Source organism: Mustela lutreola, chromosome X (assembly GCF_030435805.1).
Source record: "Mustela lutreola isolate mMusLut2 chromosome X, mMusLut2.pri, whole genome shotgun sequence".
Classification (NCBI taxonomy): Eukaryota; Metazoa; Chordata; class Mammalia; order Carnivora; family Mustelidae; genus Mustela; species Mustela lutreola.
Genome location: NC_081308.1, coordinates 33,700,297 through 33,724,644, shown reverse-complemented (window position 1 = coordinate 33,724,644; position 24,348 = coordinate 33,700,297). Strand labels below are relative to the sequence as shown.

Here is a 24,348-nt window from a genome sequence, read left to right as displayed (position 1 = left end):
GAGAACGAAATAGTGCAGGCCGAGTACTCAGCCTGGGGCAGGCAGGCGGGATGGTGCAGCATATATTAGTTGTTATTTCTTTTTTTTTTTTTTAAAGATTTTATTTATTTAACAGACAGAGGTCACAAGTAGGCAGAGAGGCAGGCAGAGAGAGAGGAGGAAGCAGGCTCCCTGCTGAGCAGAGAGCCCGATGCGGGGCTTGATCCCAGGACCCTGGGATCATGACCTGAGCCGAAGGCAGAGGCTTTAACCCACTGAGCCACCCAGGCGCCCCTTAGCTGTTATTTCTAATGATTGGGTTTTTTTTCTCCTTGTTTCTACTTTGGAAGAGCATGGATTCTGAAAAACTAGGCCAGTTTCGGCTGATCATTGTTAGGCGGACCCAAGCTGGCTTTGGGAAGCTCTGAGAGCCTTCACCCAGATAACCTGATTTGGAGCATGTTAGCTCACAATGTCCGCACACGTGGTTGGATAGAGAAAACCCAGTACATGATTCAGATGTTTAGCTGCATGACGCAGAGAGTAGGAGTATCTCTTCGCTTGGACGATGTCACCCCAAGAAAATATGGGAACACTGTAATTTTGCATTGAAATCTGTCTCCTGCCCTCAACCTCTCCCCTTTTATTTTAAATAAAATAAAATACATACATACATACATACATACATATATATATATATATGCTTTCCATGATGAGCGAGCCAGATAGAATTGACCAGCAGGGGGCAGGTGTCGTATACTCATCTTTGTGATTCACACACAGCTGTGAAACAGTCATCTCAATTATATGTGTATGTCTAATGTCCCCTTCTTGTCACAAAAACAAAAGGATTATTTTGTATTTTTTTTAAGGATTTTGTTTATTTGACAGAGAGAGGTCACAAGTAGGCAGAGAGGCAGGCGGGGGCGGGGGGAAGCAAGCTCCCAGGGGAGCAAAGAGCCTGATGTGGGGCTCGATCCCAGGACTCTGGGATCCTGACCTGAGCCGAAGGCAGAGGCTTTGACCCACTGAGCCACCCAGATGCCCCGGATTTTTTTTTTTAAACTTAGCAAATGAAAATAGACACGTTGAATGCATTTAAAGCGTGTTCCATTTCATCAGAACATGTGTGTACTTTATCAATTTTGAGAGGCATATCATGGTATGTTTTAATACCCCTGAAATTGGGACACATCTCACAATGGATTTTAACTTAGATGCCATAGTATATGGTAGTGACTCGATTGGGGATTAGTGTATCAAGGTTTGTAAATTCACACTCTCTCGATGCATGGCATAGAATGCATCTGAATTTGGATAGCTGAAGACAAAACCGTTTAGCAAATTATTCAAAATTTCAGACCCTAAATAAAATGAGAAGTTTTTCAACAAGATGTAGGAGAAAGTATGAAGATTACGTGGTGTTTTCATCTCTCAAAGTTGTTTGTGATTCAGAACCAAATGATCTTTTATTTTCATTCAGGTTGTAGCATAACGGCATTTAAATAATTACCAGTTGGCATGGAAAGCAATGTGTATCTAAATGTTGACTTGCTAGGCCATCTTTTTTTTTTTTTTAAGATTTATTTATTTATTTGAGAGAGAGGGAGAGAGTACACATGAGTTGGAGGGAGGGGTAGAGGGAGAGGGAGAAGCAGACTCCCCGCTGAGCAGGGAGACTGACAGGGGGCTCGATCCCAGGACTCTGAGATCGTGACCTGAGCTGAAGGCAGGTGTTGAACAAACTGGGCCACCTGGGCGCCTCCTAGGCCATCTTTAAATACATTCTCTACCTGTTCGGAATCAAGTGGAATTTACAAAAGTCTGAAGCTCCCTCGCCTTCTTGTGACTTCACTTTAGCTATAACAAAATGAAATCCAACCCAGTGAGGATTGACATCTCATTTACTTCTAGCCCTCATTATCAACCCATCCCTGATACTGAGGAAGCAGAAGATCTTTTACCAGGTGGAGACACTACTCGAGAAGCTACTCGGGGGCCCTTTGGAGGGCCAGAGCCAAGGCAAAACTGCTATCCCCAGAAACAAAACCATAGGTGTGGTCCTGTGGCAGGTGGAGGGCACAGTGGATCCAGACAGACCACTGTTTGTTGTAAGATACCGAGCAGTTGGGAATGGACATCGCCAGAGGAGAGAGAGAGAGCTTGTTCCAGGAGTAAAGGCTTGGGCTTGGGTTATAATCCACACTATCACTGTCTACATGCCTGGCCTTAAATAAATCACTTAAACTTTCTGAGCCTCAGTTTCCACATCTGTAAAACAGAGCATTGGGTTTTTCCTTGAAACTTCCATCCCATTTACTTTTACCTCACCTGGGGCCATGCTGTCATTTGCCTCATGTTCTATTTTGTGTATGGTGACAATAGTCCGCCCCAATAGACCGTAAACGCTTGAGCAGCCCATGACACAGCAGTTGGAATGATGCCTTGGATAGGCAGCCTTCAGTAGAGTTGTGTTGCCTTGAGCTGAATCAAAGTAGAAGACAGCTAAGGTTCCCTTTTCTGATCATCTCTGATGCTGCCTTTAAAGGAAGAGGGATTCCCTGTGCCTGAATGACTTCTAGCTCGGAGGGCTGAAGTGCTGTGAAGTCAGTAAGCGAAGTCTAGAAGTCCAGGGAGAAGTTGCCAGAGCTAATGAATTACCCCGAAAGCTGCCTTGCACGGCCAGGTTTAGTCGTGCATGTAGGAGTTCTCCAGCGATCTTCTGAACTCAGGATGAGAGAAGGGGCAGGATGAATGGCGGGAAGAAAAATACAGTGGGGTGAACTAAACCCTTCAAAAATGGGGAGCGCCTAGAGCTGTGGGCATGTCAGATGCTGGGTGTTGTACCCCCCGTGGACAAGATATTTCTTGATGATGGTGAGAATCTTCTGGTTATATTTTCAGATATGGAACCTCCTAGAATCAAGTGCCCGAGTGTGAAGGAACGCATCGCTGAACCCAATAAGCTGACGGTCCGGGTGTCCTGGGACACCCCGGAAGGAAGAGACACAGCGGATGGCATCCTAACTGAGTAAGTACAACTTGGCAGTGAGGAGGCTGTTGCTTCTTTTCTGAGAGACATTTAATGAGCCAGAGTGGGAAAGTGTATCCGTGCAGGTCCATTGATGCGCACAGAGTCACTGTGGCGCTCCTTCAGCAAGTCCCTCATTCGGGCTGCGTTTTTCTCCCTCGTCATCTTCAGCACCTGACCTCCTGTATATTTCACTTCTGTCCTTGTGTCTTGCCTGTCTCCACCATAGCACGTTTACTGCCAGACCCTGAATGCCCAGAACCATGCTGAGCACAGAGCTGGGACTCGGTCAGTATTTGTCAAGGGAGAGAAGGGAAGAAGGGGTGGTGGGAAGAAGAGGGACGGGAGGAGGAAGAGGAAACCAACTGGTTCACTCTGGGATAGAACCACCCCCACTGCCTGCCCAGGGTGCTCCTACTGTAGCCGCCAGGCCTTACTAAGCCATCACCTACCTCCCTGGTGTTCTGTGAATACGGTTTAAGGCAGACCTTTCTAGCCCTTGTTTTTTGCAACTGCTTTTTTAAAAACTTGATTCTTAGTCTATTTTTTTAAACTTGGGACTACAATAGGGGTTCCTGGGTGGCACAGTCAGCTGAGCATTCAACTCTTGGTTTTGGCTCAGGTCACGGGATCGAGCCCACATGCTCCGTGCTCAGTGGGGAGACTGCCTGAGACCCTCTCTCCCTCCTCACCTCCCCCTGCCCACTCTCTCTAAAGTAAATAAATAAACCTTTAAACCTGTGACTACATTAAACACTTACAGAGAAAGCTTATAAGAAAAAAGAGAAGCTTGCTTCTACCTTCTTCTCTACCCCAACGCCATGCCCCACGAACAGCTGGGTGAATAGTTTGACATACCTCCAGAATGCTTTTAAAAATGCATGATTCCCTTTGTGAAAGTTTGGCTAAATATTGTTCTAATCTAGCACCTGGGCCTGTACCCCTGCAGCGATCTGCTTGGCCTTCATTGTCCCTAGAGGCCACTATTTCATGTCAGCATGTTCACATCCCTGCCTTCAAGTTCATGGCCCTGTCAGACCAACCCACTGAGTGTGCACCTGCAGACAAGATACCTCTGATTCGCCGCCCCTCTGAACTACACAGCAAGGCAGCCCTTGTTAAAATCCGACCCAGGCAATTATGGGCAATAAGAAAACATCTTTTACAGGGAAGATGTTGAGTCTTTCACCCCGAGCAAGACATTTTGTTCCTACATCCTGATCATTTCTCCCAGTACACCATTTAGCTTAAATAATCTTACTGACTGTGTGCCTCCTTGTAACTGCTTAAAGGAGTTACAAGTTACAAGTTACTCCTTGAGTATTAAGAAAATTATATACTTGCTGTCATATCTACATGTCACAAACCTCTAAGGAGAAATTTTAGGCAATTGGGATTAAAGAGTAAGTCACAGTTGATATAAACAGGGGTTGGTTTTTATTGATCTTGGAACTTTGGGGCCTAGAACAATGCCTGGTCTATGCCCTAGCCTATAATAGGTTCCGAGATCTTGACAACTACGGTTGCTCTTGAAATCCTGCATAATAAACACCAAGTAATGGGTCACCAGATGACTGTGTTTGTCTAGCACGGATATAGACCTTGGCATCTTTATGGGTGCCTGTGTGTTATGGTTAGAAACGTGACTGTTTCAAAGACTATCTTAGTAGCCCCCAGCCTTCCGTTCCAAGCAGCTGTCTGCTTCTAGGCTTCTATAGCCCGAACCAGCAGAGGCTTGGAGCAGGAGGCTGCGGGGAACACACTCCAGACAGAACAAGGAATTCTGAGAAGGCTGTCTCGTCACCTTTTCAGCTCTCACTTGGGCTCCTTGCTTCTCCGGCCTGTCTCTCGTACAAGCTACTGTTCTATGGTCCCCTTCTGAGAGGGAAGGTTCTGGAGAGCAAGTGCGTCTCCAAAGCAGGTGCTTCCTGTGAGTTGCCTTAGTTACTCCTCATGGCTGTTATGTGCAGGCCACTGATGAAAACGGAGTCTCCGAGAAGTCAGCAACCACCCATATTTGAAGCCTGATTTCTCTCAGGGTTATCTGCATTTTAACCATGCTTCAGTTCATACCTTACAAGCACACACCCTACCACCTCTGTGGAAGGCTCTGGCACACTTGCGTTCTTAGCAAATATTCTCATCGTTGCTAAGAACTGTAGTGAGAAGGCAAATTAAGTATCTGTTGGGAAACCAACCCATCAGCCTGGTATTTGATCATGCTGTCCGAAACTACTGGTGCTCTCATCAGACAGCCAAGAAGAAAGATGCTAGTCATCCTAGCCGTGTGATCTTGGGCAAGTTTCCTAAGCTTTTGGTGCCTCAATTTCTCTGTGAAATGGAAATAATAATTCCTATCTCATGGGATTGTGTGGAGGATTAAAGAAACCAGTATGTGTAAAATACCTAGAACCATGCCTAAAATGTGTATATAGTGTTTATGTACGTGCAAAGAACTATTACTAATACTACTACTACTACATTAGGATAATCAAGGAATCACAATAAACTTGCCTTTTGCTCAGGAAAGATCTCCACACTGGGCCAGAGAGAAAAAAAACTAGAGCTAATTCTAGCACCCCCCTGTAAACCCAAATCGCCAATGGCTGCTTGGACTATACCCTCAAATGGTTTTCCTCACAGAAAATTTGTTCATCCTTCCCAAAGTGAGGCAGTTTACGGTTCTCCTTGGAACAAAGTTGGGCGGGAAGAAGACTTGGGGCCCTGGCTTCTCAGCCTCTGCCATCTTCTCTTCTATCCTCCAGTGAGAAAAATGGATCCATACTTTCCAGGAATTGGGGACTTCCATGTTCTGGTCTCAGACTTCTCTTCCAAAGCAGAATAAAGCTCAGGAAAAGCTTTGTTCTTCAAGAAATCTTTGTTCTAGGGGTGCCTGGGTGGCTCAGTGGGTTAAAGCCTCTGCCTTCGGCTCAGGTCATGGTCTCAGGGTCCTGGGATCGAGCCCCACGTCGAGCTCTCGGCTCAGCGGGGAGCCTGCTTCCTCCTCTCTCTGCTTGCTTGTGCTCTCTCTCTCTCAAATAAATGAATAAATAAAATATTAAAAAAAAAAAAGAAATCTTTGTTCTAGTCAAACCTGACCTAAAGGCTGCCCCTCAGTATCTCCACATCCAGTTAGTGCCTATGATGACCTAATTGTTGTTAGGCCTTTAATGACCATGTTTGGTGTTCCTGTTTTTTTCTCCCCTTTTAAGTGTTATTCTAAAAGGCCTCCCCCCAGGCTCGAATTTTCCAGAAGGAGACCACAAGATCCAGTACACAGTCTATGACAGAGCTGAGAACAAGGGCACTTGCAAATTTCGAGTTAAAGTACGAGGTAAGATTACTGCTTCTTGGCTTTTTCCTCTCTTTACAAGAGTAAAACAAAATCGGCCCTCCAGCAGGAAACCTTTGTGAATGCCCACTGCCACGGGGATACTTGCCAGCTTCGGATTAGCCTCTGATGATGAGGCGAGGAGAAGGGTGCCATCTTAAAGCCGGAATTTCACAATCCAAATCCGGATGAGGTTCAGTGCTGGCTGATTATTTGAGGCCCGAGAGAGCAGTAAGCTAGTCTCGCATGAGCCCACAGCTGGCTATCCCAGAAGCATATTATTTTGATAACATTTTCCTCCATGGGCTTGGGTGACCAGCTAAAGCCTGAAAGTCCTTCTGTAAAGGAAGTTGAGAGCCCCCTAATTTGGGCCACCAGGAGTCCATGTTCTTGGTGTTCCAGAACATTTATTCTCCTTGAAAAAAATACTTTGAAGATTTATTTTATGCCTCATGGTTTAGGCAGCTAATGACGAACCCTCTTTACTCTTCTGGGCTCAGCCTCCTCCTCTGTAACACAGGAGGCTAGAGCGCTTGATTTCAGTGGTCTCGTTGCCATGAACGGTGACCATTCCAAGGCCCACCCACTGGCCAGAGAGTCCTATGCCCCCTCACTCATTCACAGGCTGGTATAGGCTGGGCCTCTGTGGAGGGGAGCTCGGCACTGAGCGCCCCCTGGCCTTGTGTCCCTACAGTCCGACGCTGTGGCAAACTCAACGCCCCGGAGAATGGTTACATGAAGTGCTCCAGTGACGGCGACAATTACGGGGCGACCTGTGAGTTCTCCTGCATCGGTGGCTATGAGCTGCAGGGCAGCCCTGCCCGAGTCTGTCAGTCCAACCTGGCCTGGTCTGGCACGGAGCCCACGTGTGCAGGTATGCGTGCAGCCCTCTCTCCCGCCAGCAGCTGAACCTAAAGACCCTTGGGTTCTGGATTCCAGTAGAGGGAGGGAGGATTTCACTCCATACACTTCGAGAGGTTCAGTGCCACCCCTCTTCATCGGACGGGTGAACACGGTCCTCAGATTTCGAGGGCAGCTGTCTCACCCACCCTCCTCCTTGGGCTTCTGTCCATCTTTGAGTTTCTCTTTCACGTCCTCTAAGGAAGAAGCTGGAGGTGGGAGCCCAGGGCCCACTGTTCGCGACTGTGTGAATCAGGAGAGTCTGCTTTAGGTACCTGTGTTCTTCCCTTCTACAAATGGAAGGGTCTTTTTTTATTATTATTATTTTACGCAAAGCCAGGACACTACTACGTATGGACAATATAATTCCCACTTTGCAGCACTGGTTTGAAAGTCACGCAGACCTTGGGCATTCGGGACTTTTCCTCCTAATGCCAAATGAGCAAGATAATACCTACTACTTGAGTTGTTGTAAGGGTTAAATGAGGTTATATCCACTGAACAGTGGGATAGAGCAGTGCCTGGCCTGGGGCAGGCACTCAGTGCACGTCCACTCTTATTATCAAGGAAACATAAATTGGGCTGCGTAGTGATCATGGTGTGAAATTTGGACTAGTCAGAAAATGGGTAGAAGAATAAATGAAACAAGATGGGATTGGGAGGGAGACAAACCATAAGTGACTCTTAATCTCACAAAACAAACTGAGGGTTGCCGGGGGGAGGGGGTTGGGGAGAAGGGGGTGGGATTATGGACATTGGGGAGGGTATGTGATTTGGTGAGTGCTGTGAAGTGTGTAAACCTGGTGATTCACAGACCTGGGGATAAAAATATATGTTTATAAAAAATATATGTTTATAAAAAATAAAAAATTAAAAAAAAAAAAAAGAAAATTGTGGATATATCTTTTATTTATATACTTTGCTTTCCTCCTTATTTCGGTTATGCTTTCCTTTCATCCCAGCCATGCAGGATTGAGCAAGAGAGAGAGACACACACACACGTGTAGACCATCAGCTAAATGCCCAAGGTTCTTCAGTTTCATATCTTAAAGTAGAAAGAACATAGCTCTTTCTTTCCCTGTCTCACTTCCTGAGGCAGGGAAAGTAATGCCCATCCCCCCACCACCTCACCCCCCCAGCCAAGATGTACACATCCTAATCCCTGGAACCCATGAATATATGACCTGACATGGCAAAAGGGACTTTGCAGAGGAAATTAAGAAAGACTCTTGAGATGCGGAGGCCATCTTGGATTCTCCAGGTGGGCCCAGTGTTCGCACAAGTGTCCTTATAAAAGGGAGGCAGAGGGGGAGAGAGAGACAGGGAGGCAAAGATGCCAGACTACTGACTTCCAAGATGCCAAGAAAGGCCTCACCCCGGGAGACGGAGGTGACCTGTGAATGTTGCAAACTGCAAGGAAACAGATTCTTCCCTAGAGCCTCGGGGGGTGGGGAGCAACATTTTGACTTCGGCCCAGTGAAACCCATTTGAAACTTCTGACTGCCGGGGCTGTAGGAGAATTTGTGCCTGTTAAGCCCCTAAATTTATCGTGATCTGGGAGAGCAGCAAGAGTAAACCAGTATAGCTCCCCATTCCCCAACCCAGTGCTACTTGGGACCATCTCCCAAATAAACCACTTACAACTGGGGTGCCTGGGTGGCTTGTTGGTTCCATGGCCTACTCTTGATTTCACCACCGGTCATTATCTCATGGTCATGGGATCGAGCCCCGCCTCGGGCTCTGTGCTCAGTGAGAAGTCCTCCTGAGAGTCTCTCTGTCACTGCCCCCCACCTCTCCTTTTGCCTCTTCGCCCCACTGGCACGAGCACACGCTCTCTCTCAAATTCTTTAAAAAAAAAAAACAACTGGAACTTTGTATTGGGGTTTACTTGCGCGTTTGTGTATGGTCTGGGTGTCATCCCAGGCCATGCTGAGCCAGAATAAGTAGGGGGTTTCTCATCCATCTGGCCCTTTCTAATCCCAGCCATGAATGTCGACGTGGGCGTCAGAACAGCAGCGGCACTTCTGGATCAGTTTTACGAGAAAAGGAGACTCCTCATTGTGTCCGCCCCCACAGCCCGGAACCTTCTCTACAGGCTGCAGTTGGGAATGCTGCAGGTGAGTCCTTACGGCCAGCCGGGCCCAGGTGCGGAGGGGCGGGGGGTAGAGCTCTCCCAGGAAGGGCCCAGTGATTTCATTAAAGGCCAAGGTCAGATTCAGGGCCTTGGCTATTTTCCAGGACCTCCAGGAACTGGCGCTTTAGGCCTGCCGCCGTTCATTTCTGGCTCTGGGGCATAACCTGATGAACATTGAGTCCCCAGAGCTAACCTAGTTGTTGTGCAACTAATAGGGTTTCTTTGTCTTGACCGGTAAGCCCAATCGACCTGCTGCCCAGGGCCAGCCAAAGAAGAGTCTTCTTTGGTGGACCTGTCCGGGAAATGCCTATGCTGGAGGCCGTCATTCTGTTGTTTGCCCAAGAGGCTGGCTCAAGGGATGAGGGGAGTCCAGGGGCCTTCAGGCCCCAGATCCTGCCCCAGGGAGCTTCCCTTACCACAACCCCCCTCCTCCGCCCCGCCAGGTCCTCTCAGAGTGACAGCTTTCTGTAAGAACAGTGGTTCTCAGAGTGTGGTCATCATCATCACCTGGGAGCTTGTTAGAAATGCAAAGTCTCCCCCATCTCAGACCGATGGGGTCTAATTTACTTTTTAACAAGACCTCCGGGTGATTCCTGAGCAACTGAACGTTTGAAGCACACTTTTCTAGGAAATGTGCCCTTCTGAGCTGTGTACATTTTATAACTACAAAACGAGGCAACCAGAGTCTTTTGGGGGAGAAATTAGAAACAGAAAGGATCAAACTAGAGCTTGTTAGATTTTGTCCAGAAGCTGGTTTGGGATAACAGCAGCTGACCATGACTGAATGCGGAAGAGTCAGGATGTTCTGCCGGGTCGTGGGCACTGTGATGCACCTTTTTTTTTTTTTTTTTTTTTTTTTTTTTTGCTATTTTTCCCCCTTTATTAACCTTTTTTTTTTTCTTTTCAGCGTGATAGTATTCATTGTTTTTGCACCACACCCAGTACTCCATGCAATCCGTGCCCTCTCTAATACCCACCACCTGGTACCCCAACCTCCCACCCCCCTCTGCCCCTTCAAACCCCTCAGATTGTTTTTCAGAGTCCATAGTCTCTCATGGTTCACCTCCCCTTCCAATTTCCCTCAACTCCCTTCTCTTCTCCTTACTACAGTGAATAAAAATAAGAAAAATAAAAATAAGTGTTCAGACAGTCTTGGTTGATGGGCACCTGGGTGGCTCAGTCCGTTGAGTGTCTGATGCTTTCAGCTCGTGTCATGATCTCAGGGCCGTGAGATCCAGCCCCACTTTGAACCCTGAGTTGGGCTCCATGCAGGGTCTGCTGGGGATTCTCCTCCTCGTCCCCTTCCCCTGTTCATGTGCTCTCACTAGCTCGCTCGCTCGCTCTCAATAAAATCTAAAAAAACAAACAAACAAAAAAAACCAAAAAAAACCACCAATTTTGGTTTAATAGTTTACAGTTTTACTTCTCATCTCAGCATTTATACAATGAATAAGGATCAGTCTTTCTTCCTTCTTCTCCCCATGTACTCGAAAGGTGCCCATAAACTCAGAAGAACCATGTAAAGTTTTTATTTTTTTCCCTTCGACAGAAACTCCGTTCATTACATTTTTACTCCCAATACCTGCCACCTTCCCTGCCTCCCTCCATCTCTGTATCGCCCTGTCCCAGCTGGGGCTTCTCTTCGGGTGTCACAGGGCTGTACGACTCCACTGTGGGGGAGATTGGCCTCGAAGGCTACACAAGCATATGTTTCCTCATTTCTTCTTCATTTTGTAGAAAAATGAATAAGCCAGGCAACTTGCTTTTCCTCTGTTGGCAAGCTTTTCCTCTGTGTTGCTTATCCTCTGTGCTTTTGGAAGTGAAATTTGATGGGAACGCGGCCCTACTCGTTCATTTGCGTGTGGTCTGTGGCTGGTCTTGCGCTCCAGTGGTACAGCTGACTAGTTAGGAAGGAGACTATCCAACCCCTGGAAGCCTAAAATAGTCACTCCCTGGCTCCTTACCAAAAAATGTGTGCTGTCCCCTGCCCTAGTCTATCCCATCTTTTTGGGTACTTGCTAAGTTACAAATTAAATCATGCTGATGTTGGTAGGCAGAGTCCAAAGGCTCAGAATGGGGTCCCTGAGGACCAGCCACGAGGGTCCCTGTGTGCACCAGTATAGAAATCAGATGCAAGCCAGCAGTGAAAGTGCAGTTGATGGAAGGTGTGGAGAGAATGCAGCTAGAGAGCGTCCGGGGAAACTCTGAAAGGGAAGGAGAGAGTGCCTTTGTTCAAGGTCTGCGATGTTATTGAGGATCGTGGTCTGGGGTACATGTCCTCTCAGGCATCCGGGAACCAGTTAGAATGAAGACGAGGACCCGCATGTCAGTCCTTAGAGCTGGCGGGGGCGGAGGGGGGTGTTTGGTTTTGAAGAGGCCTAGTGTCCTTGGTCTGGAATGTGCATCTGATGACTTCCTCGGGTCATTCTCACCTGGTCCTTCCTTAGATGTCATCTGTTTGAAAGAAGTCATTAACACCTTGTCCTTTACAAGGAGGACCTACGCTGCTTGCATTATAAGGCACGTGTAAAGCAGGGATGCAAGAGTAGGAGTAGGAAAAGGAGCAAAAAGCAGATTTTCATGGAGTCCTTCAGTTTGCCTAGCTCAGTCGGAGAAGCTACCTGCTATCCAGGTGTTTATATGTGACCCCCTGCCCACCCAGCATATTTACACTGGTGTTCTAACCAGAGCCTTCAAGGGACGGTTTGATTGACGTAGGACATTCAGTTAGAATAATAAAAATACGTATTTCTATCCTTACCAATTCCATCACCTTCTGGAGGGCTGCTTCAGTGGAACGGTAGTAAAATACTTGGTGTTACAGTAACTCAGGAGTTTAAATTTTCTTTCCTCAATAGGCCAGATTCATCTTATATTACTTTGCTGTTACCAACTGCCATTGCTCTTCCCAATGTGACCTCCTGGCATGTGGCTGAGGAGACCACATTCCCAAGCCTCTTGCCAAGGGCTGATTCACAGGGCTGGAACTTTCTTTTTTCTCTTTTTAAATTGAGGTATCACTGGGGCGCCTGGGTGGCTGAGTCCGTTAGGCGTCTGACTCTTGGTTTCAGCTCAGGTCATGATCTCAGGGTTCTGAGATCGAGCCCTACACTGAGCTCCACAGTCAGCACAGGGTCTGATATTCTCTCCTTCTCTGCTCCCACTCACTGGCTCATGCTCTCTCTCTCTCTCTCTCTCTCTCAGATAAAATCTTTAAAATAAAAAAATAAGGGGCACCTGGGTGGCTCAGAGGGTTAAGCCTCTGCCTTGTGCTCAGGTCATGATCTCAGGGTTCTGAGATCGAGCCCTACACTGAGCTCCACAGTCAGCACAGGGTCTGAGATTCTCTCCTTCTCTGCTCCCACTCACTGGCTCATGCTCTCTCTCTCTCTCTCTCTCTCTGAGATAAAATCTTTAAAATAAAAAAATAAGGGGCACCTGGGTGGCTCAGAGGGTTAAGCCTCTGCCTTGTCCTCAGGTCATGATCTCAGGGTCTTGGGATCGAGCCCCGCATTGGGCTCTCTGCTCAGCAGGGAACCTGCTTCCTCCTCTCTCTCTCTGCCTCTCTGCCTATTTGTGATCTCTGTCTGTCAAATAAATAAATAAAATCTTAAAATAAGGGGCGCCCGGGTGGCTCAGTGGGTTAAGCCGCTGCCTTCGGCTCAGGTCATGATCTCAGGGTCCTGGGATCGAGCCCCGGATCGAGCCCCGCATCGGGCTCTCTGCTCGGCAGGGAGCCCGCTTCCCTCTCTCTCTCTCTCTCTGCCTGCCTCTCCATCTACTTGTGATTTCTCTCTGTCAAATAAATAAATAAAATCTTAAAAAAAAATCTTAAAATAAAAAAATAAATTGAAGTATCATTGACCTGTAACTAGTTATATGGCACCACGAGTCAATATTGATATAGATTACAAAATGATCGTCACAATATCCCAGTTAACATCTGTCACCAAACCTCGATATAAATTTTTTTATGCGAACTTTCAAGATCTACTTTCCTACTTTCTAATAGACGATAAAGTATCATTAACGACAGTCTCTCTGCTCTACATTATGTGCTCGGGACTTTTTATTTTATAATTTGAAGCTTGTACCTTTCAGCCCTCTTTACCCACTTCACCCATCTTCCCACCCCCGCCTCATGAAAACACCAGTCTGTTTGCTATACACAGGAGATCGCTTTTTATTTTTTTGTCGTCTTTTTCAGTTCTTGGAGATTCCACATAGAAGTAAGATCATACGGTATTTATGTTTTTCTGTCTGATTTATTTCACTAAATGTAATGACCTCAATGACTATCCATGCCGTTGGAAATGGGAAGATCTCATTCTTTTCTATGACTCCGCAATATTCCATTGTGTGCATATACCACATTTTCTTTATCCACTCATCCATTGATGGAAAATTAAGTTGTTTCCAGGTCTTGGATATTGTAAATAATGCTACGGTGAACATGGAGGTGCAGATATCTTTTGATAGGGTTTCGTTTTCTTCAGACAAATATCCAAAATTGGAATTGATAGATCAGGTGGCAATTCTATTTTTAGCTTTTTGAGGAACCTCCTTACTGTTTTCCACAGTACCTGCACCACATTCCCACCAACAGTGCACAAGGGTTCCCTTTCCTCCACATCCTTGCCAACACTTGTTTCTTGTATTTTTGATTTTGGCCATTCTGACAGGTGTGAGGTGATATCTCATTGTGGTTTTGAATTGCATTTCCCTGATGATCAGTGATGTTGAGCATCTCTTCATATACCTGTTGGCCATCCGATGACTTCCTTGGGAAAACATCTGTTCATGTCTTCTGCTCATTTTTCAGTTGGATTTTTGTTGTTTTGTTATTGAGTTGTATGAGCTCTTTATATATTTTGGATATTAACCCCAATCAGATAAATGATTTGTAAGTATTTTCTCTCATTCAGTAAGTTCCATGTTCATTTTGTGGATGGACTCCTTTGCTGTGCAGAGCTTTTTGGTTTGACATATTCTTACTAGTTTTTGTTTTTGTTTCCTTTTTAAAATTTTTAATTATAGTATAATTAGCATATGGTGTCATCTTTTAGGTGTACAAAATAGTGATTTAACAATTATATACATTACCCAGTGCTCATCTAGATAAGGGTCTCCTTTAATCCCCATCAACTATTTTACCTGTCCCCCTACTCACCTACCTCCCCCGGCCTCCCACCAAGCCCTATAACCATCACTTCTCTGTAGTTAAGCATCTGTTTCTTGGTTTGTCTCTTTTTTCTTTGTTTTTGTTCTTAAATTCACATATAAGTGAAATCACATGGTATTTGCCACTCTCTGACTTATTTCACCTCAAGGATTATACCCTTTAGGTTCATCCATGTTGTCACAAATGGCAAGATTTCATTCTTTTTTATGGCTGAGTAATATCCCATTGTGTGTGTGTGTGTGTGTGTGTGTGTGTGTGTGTGTGTGTGCATGCGCGCGTGTGTGTGTGTGTACCACATCTTTAGTTTGCATTCATGTATTGATGGACACCTGGTGTGCTTCCAGAGTTTGGCCATTGTATATAATGCTGCAGTAGACATGGGAGTGCATATATCCTTTTGAATTAGCATTTTCATATTCCTTAGGTAAATACCTGGTAGTGGAATTACTGGATTGTATGGTAGTTCTGTTTTTAACTTTTCGAGAAAATACTGTTTTCCACAGTGGCTGTACCAGTGTGCGTCACTACCAACAGTGCACAAGGGTTCCTTCTTCTCTACATCCTCACCAATACTTTTTCCTTTTTGTGTTTTTGATTTTAGCCATTCTGACAAGTATAAAGTGGTATCGCATTGTGGTTTTAATTTGTATTTCCCAGATGAGTGATGTTGAGCATCTTTTCATGTGTCTCTTGGCCATCTGTATTTCTTCTTTGGAAAAATTTCTGTTCATCTCTTCCGCCCATTTTAATTGGACTATTTGGTTTTTTGAGAGTTGAGTTCTATAAGTTCTTTACATATTTTGACTACTGAGCCTGTATTGGCTATGTCATTTGCCAATGACATTCTGTAGGTTGCCTTTTTGTTTTGTTGATGGTTTCCTTTGCTGTCCAGAAGAAGCTTTTTATTTTGGTGTAGTCCCAATAGTTTATTTTCACTTTTGTTTCCCTTGCCTTGGGAGACCTATCTAGAAAGATGGTGTTATGGCCAGTGTTAGAGAAATTACTGCCTGTGTTCTCTTCCAGGATTTTTATGGTTTCAGGTCTCCCATTTAGGTCTTTCATCCATTTTGAATGTATTTTCCTATATGGTTTAAGAAAGAGGTCCAATTTCATTCTTTTGCATGTGGCTGTCCAGTTTACCCAACACCACTTGTTGAAGAGACTATTTTCCCATTGCATAGTCTTGCCTCCTTTGTCAAGGATTAATTGACCATATAATTGTGGGTTTATTTCTGGGCTCTCTATTCTGTTTCATTTATTTATGTGTCTGTTTTTGTGCTTGTACCATACTGTTTAGATTACTACAGCTTTTTTAAAAAAGATTTTATTTATTTGACAGAGAGAGAGCACAAGCAGGGGGAGAAGCAGAGGGAGAGGGAGAAGGAGACTGCTCTCTGAGCAGAGAGCCCGATGTGGGGTCCAATCCCAGGACCCAGAGAACATGACCTGAGCCAAAGACGAGACACTTAGCCAACTGAGCCGCCCAGGTGCCCATCTACAGCTTTTTAGTTTATCTTGAAATCTGGAATTGTGATACCACTAATTTTGTTCTTTTTCAAGTTTGCTTTGGCTATTTGCATTCTTTTGTGGTTCCATATAAATTTTAGGATTGTCTGTTTTAGTTTTTTGAAAAATGGTGTTGGTGTTTTGATAGAAATTGCACTAAATCTGTAGATTGCTTTGGGTAGTGTAGACAAATTAATAATAATTGTTCTCCCAATCCATAAGCATGGAATATTTTTGCATTTCTTTGTGTCGTCTTTAATTTCTTTCATCAGTGTTCTATAATTTTCGGAATACACATCTTTGACCTCCTTGGTTGAGTTGATTCCTAGGTATTTTACTGTTTTGATTAAATTTATAAATGCGACTGTTTTCTTAAGTTCCCTTTCTGCCACTTGATTATTAGTGTATAGAAATACAATGGGTTTCTGTACTGATTTTGTATCTTCTGCTCTTACTGACTTCATTTATTAGTTCTACTAGGCCTTTGTTGGGGTCCTTATGGTTTTCTATATGTAATGTCATGTCATCTGTAAATAGTGAAAATTTTAGCTTTTCCATACCAATTTGGATGACTTTTTTGTTGTTGTTGTTGTTGTCTGATTGCTGTGGCTAGGACTTCTAATACTATGTCTCATAAAAGTGGTGATTATTAGACCTACTTCTTTTGTTCCTGAGCTTAGGGGAAATGCTCTATTTTTCACCATTGAGTATGATGTTAGCTGTGGGGTGTTCATATATGGCCTTTATTATGTTGAGGTGGGTTCCCACTAAACTCACTTTGTTGAGAGTTTTTTTTTTTATCATGAGTGGCTGTTGTACTTTGTCAAATGTTTTTTCTCCATCTGTGGAGATAATCATATGGTTTTAGTCCTTTCTCTTATTGACGTAATGCATAACATTGACTTGTGAGTACTGAACCATCCATGCATCCCATGAATAAATCTCACTTGCTCATGGTGAATGATTTTTTTTAATGTATCCTTGGATTTGATTCGCTAATATTTTGTTGAGAATTGTTACATCCATGTTCATTAGAAATACTGGCCCGTAGTTCTCTTTTTTTTTGTGGTATCTTTATCTGGTTTAGGCATCATGGTAATGCTGGCTTCATAGAATGCATTTGAAAGCTTTCCCACCACTTATAATTTTTGGAATATTTTGAGAAGAACACGTATTAACTCTTTATCTGTTTTAAGATTTTATTTTTACCTGAGACCAAGAGAGAGACAGAGCACAGCAGAGGGAGTGGCAGGCAGAGGGAGAAGCAGCAGGCTTCTTGCTGAACAAGGATCATGATGCAGGACTCCATCCCAGGACCCTGGGATTATGATCTGAGCCAAAGGCAGGTGCTTAACCGACTGAGCCACCCGTATTAACTCTTCTTCACATGCTTGGTTGGATTCACCTCTGAACCCATCTGGTCCTGGACTTTGGTTTCTTAGGAATTCTTTTATTACCGATTCAGTTTTATTGCTGATCTGTCTGTTTTAATGTTACATTTCTTCTTTTTTTGCTGCTTTATTTTTTAATTAACATATAGTGTAGTGTTTGTTTCAGGGGTACAGGTTTGTGATTCATCAATCTTAAACAATACACAGTGCTCAGCCCACCAATGTCCATCACCCAGCCACCCCATCCCCCCCAACCCCCTGTCTATTCTAGAAGCCCTCAGTTTCTTTTAGATTCACTTTTGGGAGGTTACATGTTTCTAGGAATTTCTCCTTCTAGGTTGTCTAATTTGTTGGCATTTAGTTTTTCATAATATTCTCTTCATGATTGTTTTTCTGTGGTGTTGGTTCTTATTTCTCCTCCATGATTTTGTTTTAGAGTCTCTCACCTTTGTATTTTTGTTTTTGTTTTTGATTAGTCTGGCTAAAGATTTATAAATTTTATTGATCTTTTTAAAGAATCAGCTCCTGGTTTCATCGATCTGTTCTATTTTTGTTGTTGTTGTTGTATTTCATTTGTTTTTGCTCTAATCTTCATTACTTCCTTCCTTCTACTGGTTTTTTTTTTTTATTTCTTCTTTCTGGTTCTTTAGTTGTAAGTGAAATTGTTTGAGAATTTTCTTGCTTCTTGAGGTAGGCCTGTACTGCTATATACTTCCCTCTTAGAACAGATTTTGCTGCATCCCAAAGACATTGGACCATTGTGTTTTCCTTTTCATATGTCACCCATTATTTTGTAATTTCTTCTTTTATTTCTTCCTTGACCCATATATTGTTTAGTAACATGTCATTTAACCTCCATGTATTTGTTTCTTTCCAGATTTTTTTCTTTTAGTTAATTTTAAGTTTCAAAATGTTATAGTCAAAACAGATAAACGGTACAATCTCTGTAAGACTTTGTTTTGTGGTCTAACATGTGATCTACTCTGGAGGAATGTACCATGTGCATTTTAAAAGAATGGGTGTTCTGCTGGTTTGGGATGGAATGTTCTGAATATATCTGTTGGTATATATGGCCCCCAGTGTGTCACTGGAAGCTGCTTTTTCCTTGTTGATTTTTTTCATTGAATTAGCCATTGATGTAATGGGGTGTGAAAGCCCCCTACCATTACTGTATTCCTATCGATTACTTCCTTTATGTTTATTAGCTGCTTTATGTATTTGGGTGCTCCCACCTTGGATGCATAAATATTTACAGTTATTAAATCTTCTTGTTTGATTATCCCCTTTATAATTATACAGTGTCCTTTTTTGTCTCTCATTACATTCTTTGTTTTAATGTCTGTTTTATCTGACCTAAGTATTGCTACCATGGCTTTTTTTTTCTACTTCCATTTGCGTGACAAAAATTTTTCCATCCCTTCAGTTTCAATCTGCATGTGTCTTTAGGTCTGACATGAGTCTCTGGTAGGGGGGACATAGGTGGATTTTGATTTTTTTATCCATTCTTACACCCTATGTCTTGATTAGAATGGTTAGTCCATTCACAATTCAAAGTTCATACTGATAGGGATGTACTTATTGCCACCTTGTTACTGGTTTTATGGCTGTTTTTGTCATTCTTCTCTGTTCCTTTCTTCTTTGCTTTCTTCTCTTATGATATGTTGGCTTTCTTTAGTGATGTCCTTGGATTCCTTTCTCTTTATTTTTTGCATATATATTACTGTTTTGTTATTTGTGGTTACCACTGGGTTTAATATATAACATCTCTGCATATTAAGTTAAAGTTTGCTTTAACTTAAGTTTGAATCCATTCTAAAAGCCCTAAAGGTTTACTCTGCTCCATCCCCAACCCCAGTTTTAGGTATGGGGTGTCAAACTTTACATCCTTTTATTTTGTGAGTCCCTTGACTGATTTTTATAGATATATTTAATACTTTTGTGCTTCCTACTTTTCTTATTCCTGCTTATGGTCTTTCCTTTTCACTCCAACAATCCTCTGTAACATTTCTTACAAAAGACTGATGTAGTGGTGATAAATTCCTTTAACCTCTGCTTGTCCAGGAACTTTATCTCTCCTTCTATTCTGAATGATAGCCTCACTGGACAGAAATCCTTGGTTGTAGGTTTTTCTCCTTCAGCACTTTGAATATGTCCTGCCACTTCCTTCTTGCCTGCAAGTTATCTGCTGAAAAAGCAGCTGACAGCCTTGTAGGGTTTCCCTGGTATGTAATGGTTTTCTTTTCTCTTGCTGCTTTTAAAATTCTTTATCAGTGCTTTTTGCCATTTTAATTCCTGTGTTTCTTGGTGTGGACTTCCTTGGGCTGAATTTGTTGGGGGGCTCTCTGTGCCTCCTGGATTTGGATTTCTGTTTCCTTCTGCAGATTCAGGGAGTTTTCAGCTGTTACTACTTCAAATAAATTTTCTGTCCCCCTTTCTTCTTCTGGAATCCCTATAATGCAAATATTATTATGCTTGATGGTGTCACTGAGTTTCCTTAGTATATTTTAATTTTTTATTCTTTTTACTCTACCATTCAGCTTGATTGCTTTCCATTACCCTGTCCTCTAGGTTGCTGATCTGTTTTTCTGCTTCCTCTAGTCTATTTATTCCATCAAGCATGTTGTTAATTTCAGTTGAGTTCCTCATCTCTGATTCTTTTTTTTTATGTTTTCCTTCTCTTTGTTGAGAGTCTTACTGAGGTCCTCCACTCTTTTCTCAAGTCCAGTGAGTACCTTTATGACCATTACTTAAAATTCTCTATCAGATATATTACTTATCTCCATTTATTTTAGTGCTCTTGCTGTGATCCCCCCCCCAATTCTTTAATTTGGGACATATTCTGTCTCCTCATTTTGCCTAACTTTCTGTGTCTGTTTATGTTAAGAATGTCAGATACATCTCCTTCTCTTTCTGTAGTGCCCTGAAGAGCAATGTATCCTGTTCATCAGAACATGTTTGCCTGTTCTGAGCAGGGTTTGGTCCCTGTGTTGTCGCTGGGCCAGAAGTATAGTAGCACCAAACTGAAGGGTACTTTCCATGTGTTGGACCCCAGAAGCTTTCATTGGTGGGTGGCTCTTGCACTCAGACCAGGAGTTTGCTCCCGGTTCACTGCTGGGGCCAAAGTCGAATTGATATGTGTGTTTTTTTTCCCCTTTCCCCAGGTCAGGAGACACTTTGGGGAAGGTGCTAGCCCCTGTTGGGGTTGCTTACACACTGCTGTACTTGGAGCACAACCTTAGATGGATTTCTGCCAAGGTTGTATTGGAGGAGAATGGAGGGAGGTAGTGTAGAGTGCCAGCAAGGTGCCAGGGCCCACTGCTAGCCAGATAGGTGAAGAATGCTGGTGCTGCACTGGTCCTGCTGGTGTCCGTGTATCTACATTGGAGAGGTCGAGTAAGAGGCCCTATAGCTCTTCTGTTCTTAGAGAAATCTCTCCAAGATCACTGCCTCTCCAGTATACACTCTGAGATGAATAAACAGATCTTTTCTCCATATGCCCCAAACATTTTTCAAACTGCTGTATCTGTGCTGTATCTCAGCAGGGCTTTCTGTTATGCTGCCCCTTAAAGGGCAGGGACTTAGTTTCCTGTAGCCTTCAGGCTCTCCTGCATCTGAGACCACTGATTATTTATTTATTTATTTATCTTATTTTTCAGTATTTCAAGATTCATTGTTTATGTACCATACCCAGTGCTCCATGAAAGACATGCCCTCCTTAATACCCACCAGGCTCACCCATCCTCCCATCCCCCTCCTGTCTAAAACCTTCAGTTTGTTTCTCAAAGTTCACAGTCTCTTATGGTTCATCTCCCCCTCTGATTTCCCCCAATTCACTTTTCCTTCTCCTAATGTCCTCCATGCTATTCCTTATGCCCCAGAAGTAAGTGAAACTAGATGATAATTGACTCTCTCTGCTTGACTTATTTCACTCAGCATAATCTCCTCCAGTCCCATCCATGTTGATAGAAAAGTTGGGTATTCATCCTTTCTGATGGAGGCATAAAACTCCATTATATATATGGACCACATCTTCTTTATCCATTTGTCTGTTGAAGGGCATCTTGGCTCTTCCACAGTTTGGCAACTATGGTCATTGCTATGAACTTTGGGGTACAGATGGCTCTTCCTTTCACTACCTCTGTATCTTTGTGGTAAATACCCAGGAGTGCAATTGCAGAGTCATAGGGTAGCTCTATATTTAATTTCTTAAGGAATCTCCACACTGTTTTCCAAAGTGGCTTCACCAACTTGCATTCCCACCAACAGTGTAAGAGGGTTCCCCTTTCTCCACATCCTCTCCAACACATGCTGTCTTGTTGATTTTGGCCATTCTAACTGGTGTAAGGTGGTATCTCAATGTGGTTTTGATTTGAATCTCCCTGATGGCTAATGATGATGAACAATTTTTCATGTGTCTGTTAGCCATTTGTATGTCTTCTTTGGAGAAGTGTCTGTTCATATCTTCTGCCCATTTTTTGACATGATTATCTGTTTTGTGTGTGTTGAGTTTGAGGAGTTCTTTATAGATCTTGGATATCAGCCCTTTGTCTGTAGTGTCATTTGCAAATATCTTCTCCCATTCCGTGGGTTGCCTCTTTGTTTTATTGACTGTTTCCTTTGCTGTGCAGAAGCTCTTGATATTGATAAAATCCCAAAAGTTTATTTTCACTTTTTTTTCCTTTGCCTTTGGAGACATGTCTTGAAAGAAGTTGCTGTGGCTGATGTCGAAGAGGTTACTGCCTATGTTCTCCTCTAGGACTTTGATAGATTCAGGCCTCACGTTGAGGTCTTTTATTCATTTTGAGTGTATCTTTGTGAATGGTGTAAGAGAATGGTCAAGTTTCATTCTTCTATACATAGCTGTCCAATTTTCCCAGCACCATTTATTGAAGAAACTGTCTTTTTCCCACTGGATATTTTTTCCTGCTTGGTCGAAGATCAGTTGACCATAGAATTGTGGGTCCATCTCTGGGCTCTCTACTCTGTTCCACTGGTCTATGTGTCTTTGTGCCGGTACCATGCTGTCTTGGTGATCACAGCTTTGTAGTAAAGCTTGAAACCAGGCAATGTGATGCCCCCAGTTTTGTTTTTCTTTTTCAACATTCCCTTAGCAATTCAGGGTCTCCTGGTTCCATACAAAGTTTAGCATTGTTTGTTCCAGCACTTTGGAAAATTCTTGTGGAATTTTGATTGGTATGGCATTGAAAGGATAGACTGCTGTAGGCAGTATAGACATTTTAGCAGTGTTTATTCTTCCAATCCATGAGCATGGAATGCTTCTCCATCTTTTTGTGTCTTCAATTTCTTTCATGAGTGTTCTGTAGTTCCTCAAATAGAGATCCTTTACCTTTTTGTTAGGTTTATTCCCAGGAATCTTACGGTTTTTGGTGCTATATAATAAATGGAATTGATTTCTCTAATTTCCATTTATTTATTTTCATTGTTAGTGTATAAGAAATCATCTGATTTCTCTACATTGATTTTGTATCCTGCCACATTACTGAATTGTTGTATGAGTTCTAGTAGTTTGGGGGTGAAGTCTTTGGGTTTTCCATATAAAGTATCTTGTCGTCTGCGAAGAGAGAGTTTGACTTCTTCTTTGCCAATTTAAATACCTTATATTTCTTTTTGTTGTCTGATTGCTGTTGCTAGGACTTCTAGTACTATGTTGAACAATGGTGGTGATAGTGACTATCCTTGTGTTCCTGATCTCAAGGGGAAGACTGTCAGCTTTTCCCCATTGAGGATATTTGCTGCGGGTTTTTCATAGATAGATTTTATGAAGCTGAGGAATGTTCCCTCTATCCCTATACTTTGAAGCATTTTAATCAGGAATGGATGCTGTATCTTGTCAAATGCTTTTTCTGCATCACTTGTGAGGACCATGTGGTTCTTCACTCATCTCTTATAGATTTCTTCTATCACATTGATTGATTTGTGAATGTTGAACCACCTTGCATCCCAGGGATAAATCCCCTTGGTCCTGGTGGATAATCTTTTTAATGTACTGTGGGATAATATTTTTAATGTAATGTTGGATCCTATTAGCTAGGATCATGTTGAGAATCGTAGTATCCATATTTATCAGGGATATTGGTCTGAAATTTTCCTTTTTGTTGGGGTCTTTGCCTGTTTGGGGATCAGGGTAATGCTGGCTTCATAGAAAGAGTCTGGAAGTTTTCCTTCTGCTTCAATTCTTTGAAACATCTTCAGAAGAATAGATCTTATTTCTTTAAATGTTTGGTAGAATTCCCCAGGGAATCCATCAGGTCCCGGGCGCTTTTTTTTTTTTTTTTTTTTTTTGGAGGTTTTTGATCACTGCTTCAATCTCATTACTAGATATTGGTCTATTCAGGTTGTCAATTTCTTCCCAATTCAGTTTATAGGTTTCCAGGAATGCATACCTTTCTTCTAGGTTGCTTAACTTATTGGCATTTAACTGTTGATAATAATTTCTGATGATTTTTTCTATTTCCTTGGTGTTAGTCTTGACCTCTCCCCCTTTCATTCATTATTTTATTAATTTGGGTCCTCTCTCTCTTCTTTGGGATTAGTTTGGCGAGTGGTTTATCAATCTTAATGATTCTTTCAAGAACCAGCTTCTCGTTTTGTTGATGTGTTCTACTGTATCTCTAGTTTCTTTCTCATTGATCTCTGCTCTAATCTTGATTATTTCCCTTCTTGTGCATGGGGTTGGCGTAATTTGTTGTTGCTTTTCCAGTTCTTTAAGGTGTAAAGAGAGCTGATGTATTCTGGATTTTTCAGGTTTTTTTGAGGGAAGCTTGGGTGGCTATGTATTTCTCCCTTAGGTCTGCCTTTGCTGTATCTCAAAGGTTTTGGACTGATATGTCTTCATTCTCATTGGTTTCCATGAATTGGTTAAGTTCTTCCTTG

The 24,348-nt window shown here is 43.0% G+C and overlaps 1 protein-coding gene across 2 annotated transcripts in view; it reads left to right on the top strand.

Moving 5' to 3' along the window:
* The window catches only part of SRPX (sushi repeat containing protein X-linked), a 117,818-nt gene that overhangs the window by 65,129 nt on the left and 28,341 nt on the right, over positions 1 to 24,348 (top strand). For both annotated transcript variants that reach the window (XM_059156693.1, XM_059156692.1), the window contains 4 exons: positions 2,884 to 3,010; positions 6,223 to 6,344; positions 7,036 to 7,215; positions 9,225 to 9,358. In XM_059156693.1, coding sequence (XP_059012676.1) covers positions 2,884 to 3,010; positions 6,223 to 6,344; positions 7,036 to 7,215; positions 9,225 to 9,358 — 563 coding nt within the window. The remainder of the gene's footprint in view (positions 1 to 2,883; positions 3,011 to 6,222; positions 6,345 to 7,035; positions 7,216 to 9,224; positions 9,359 to 24,348) is intronic.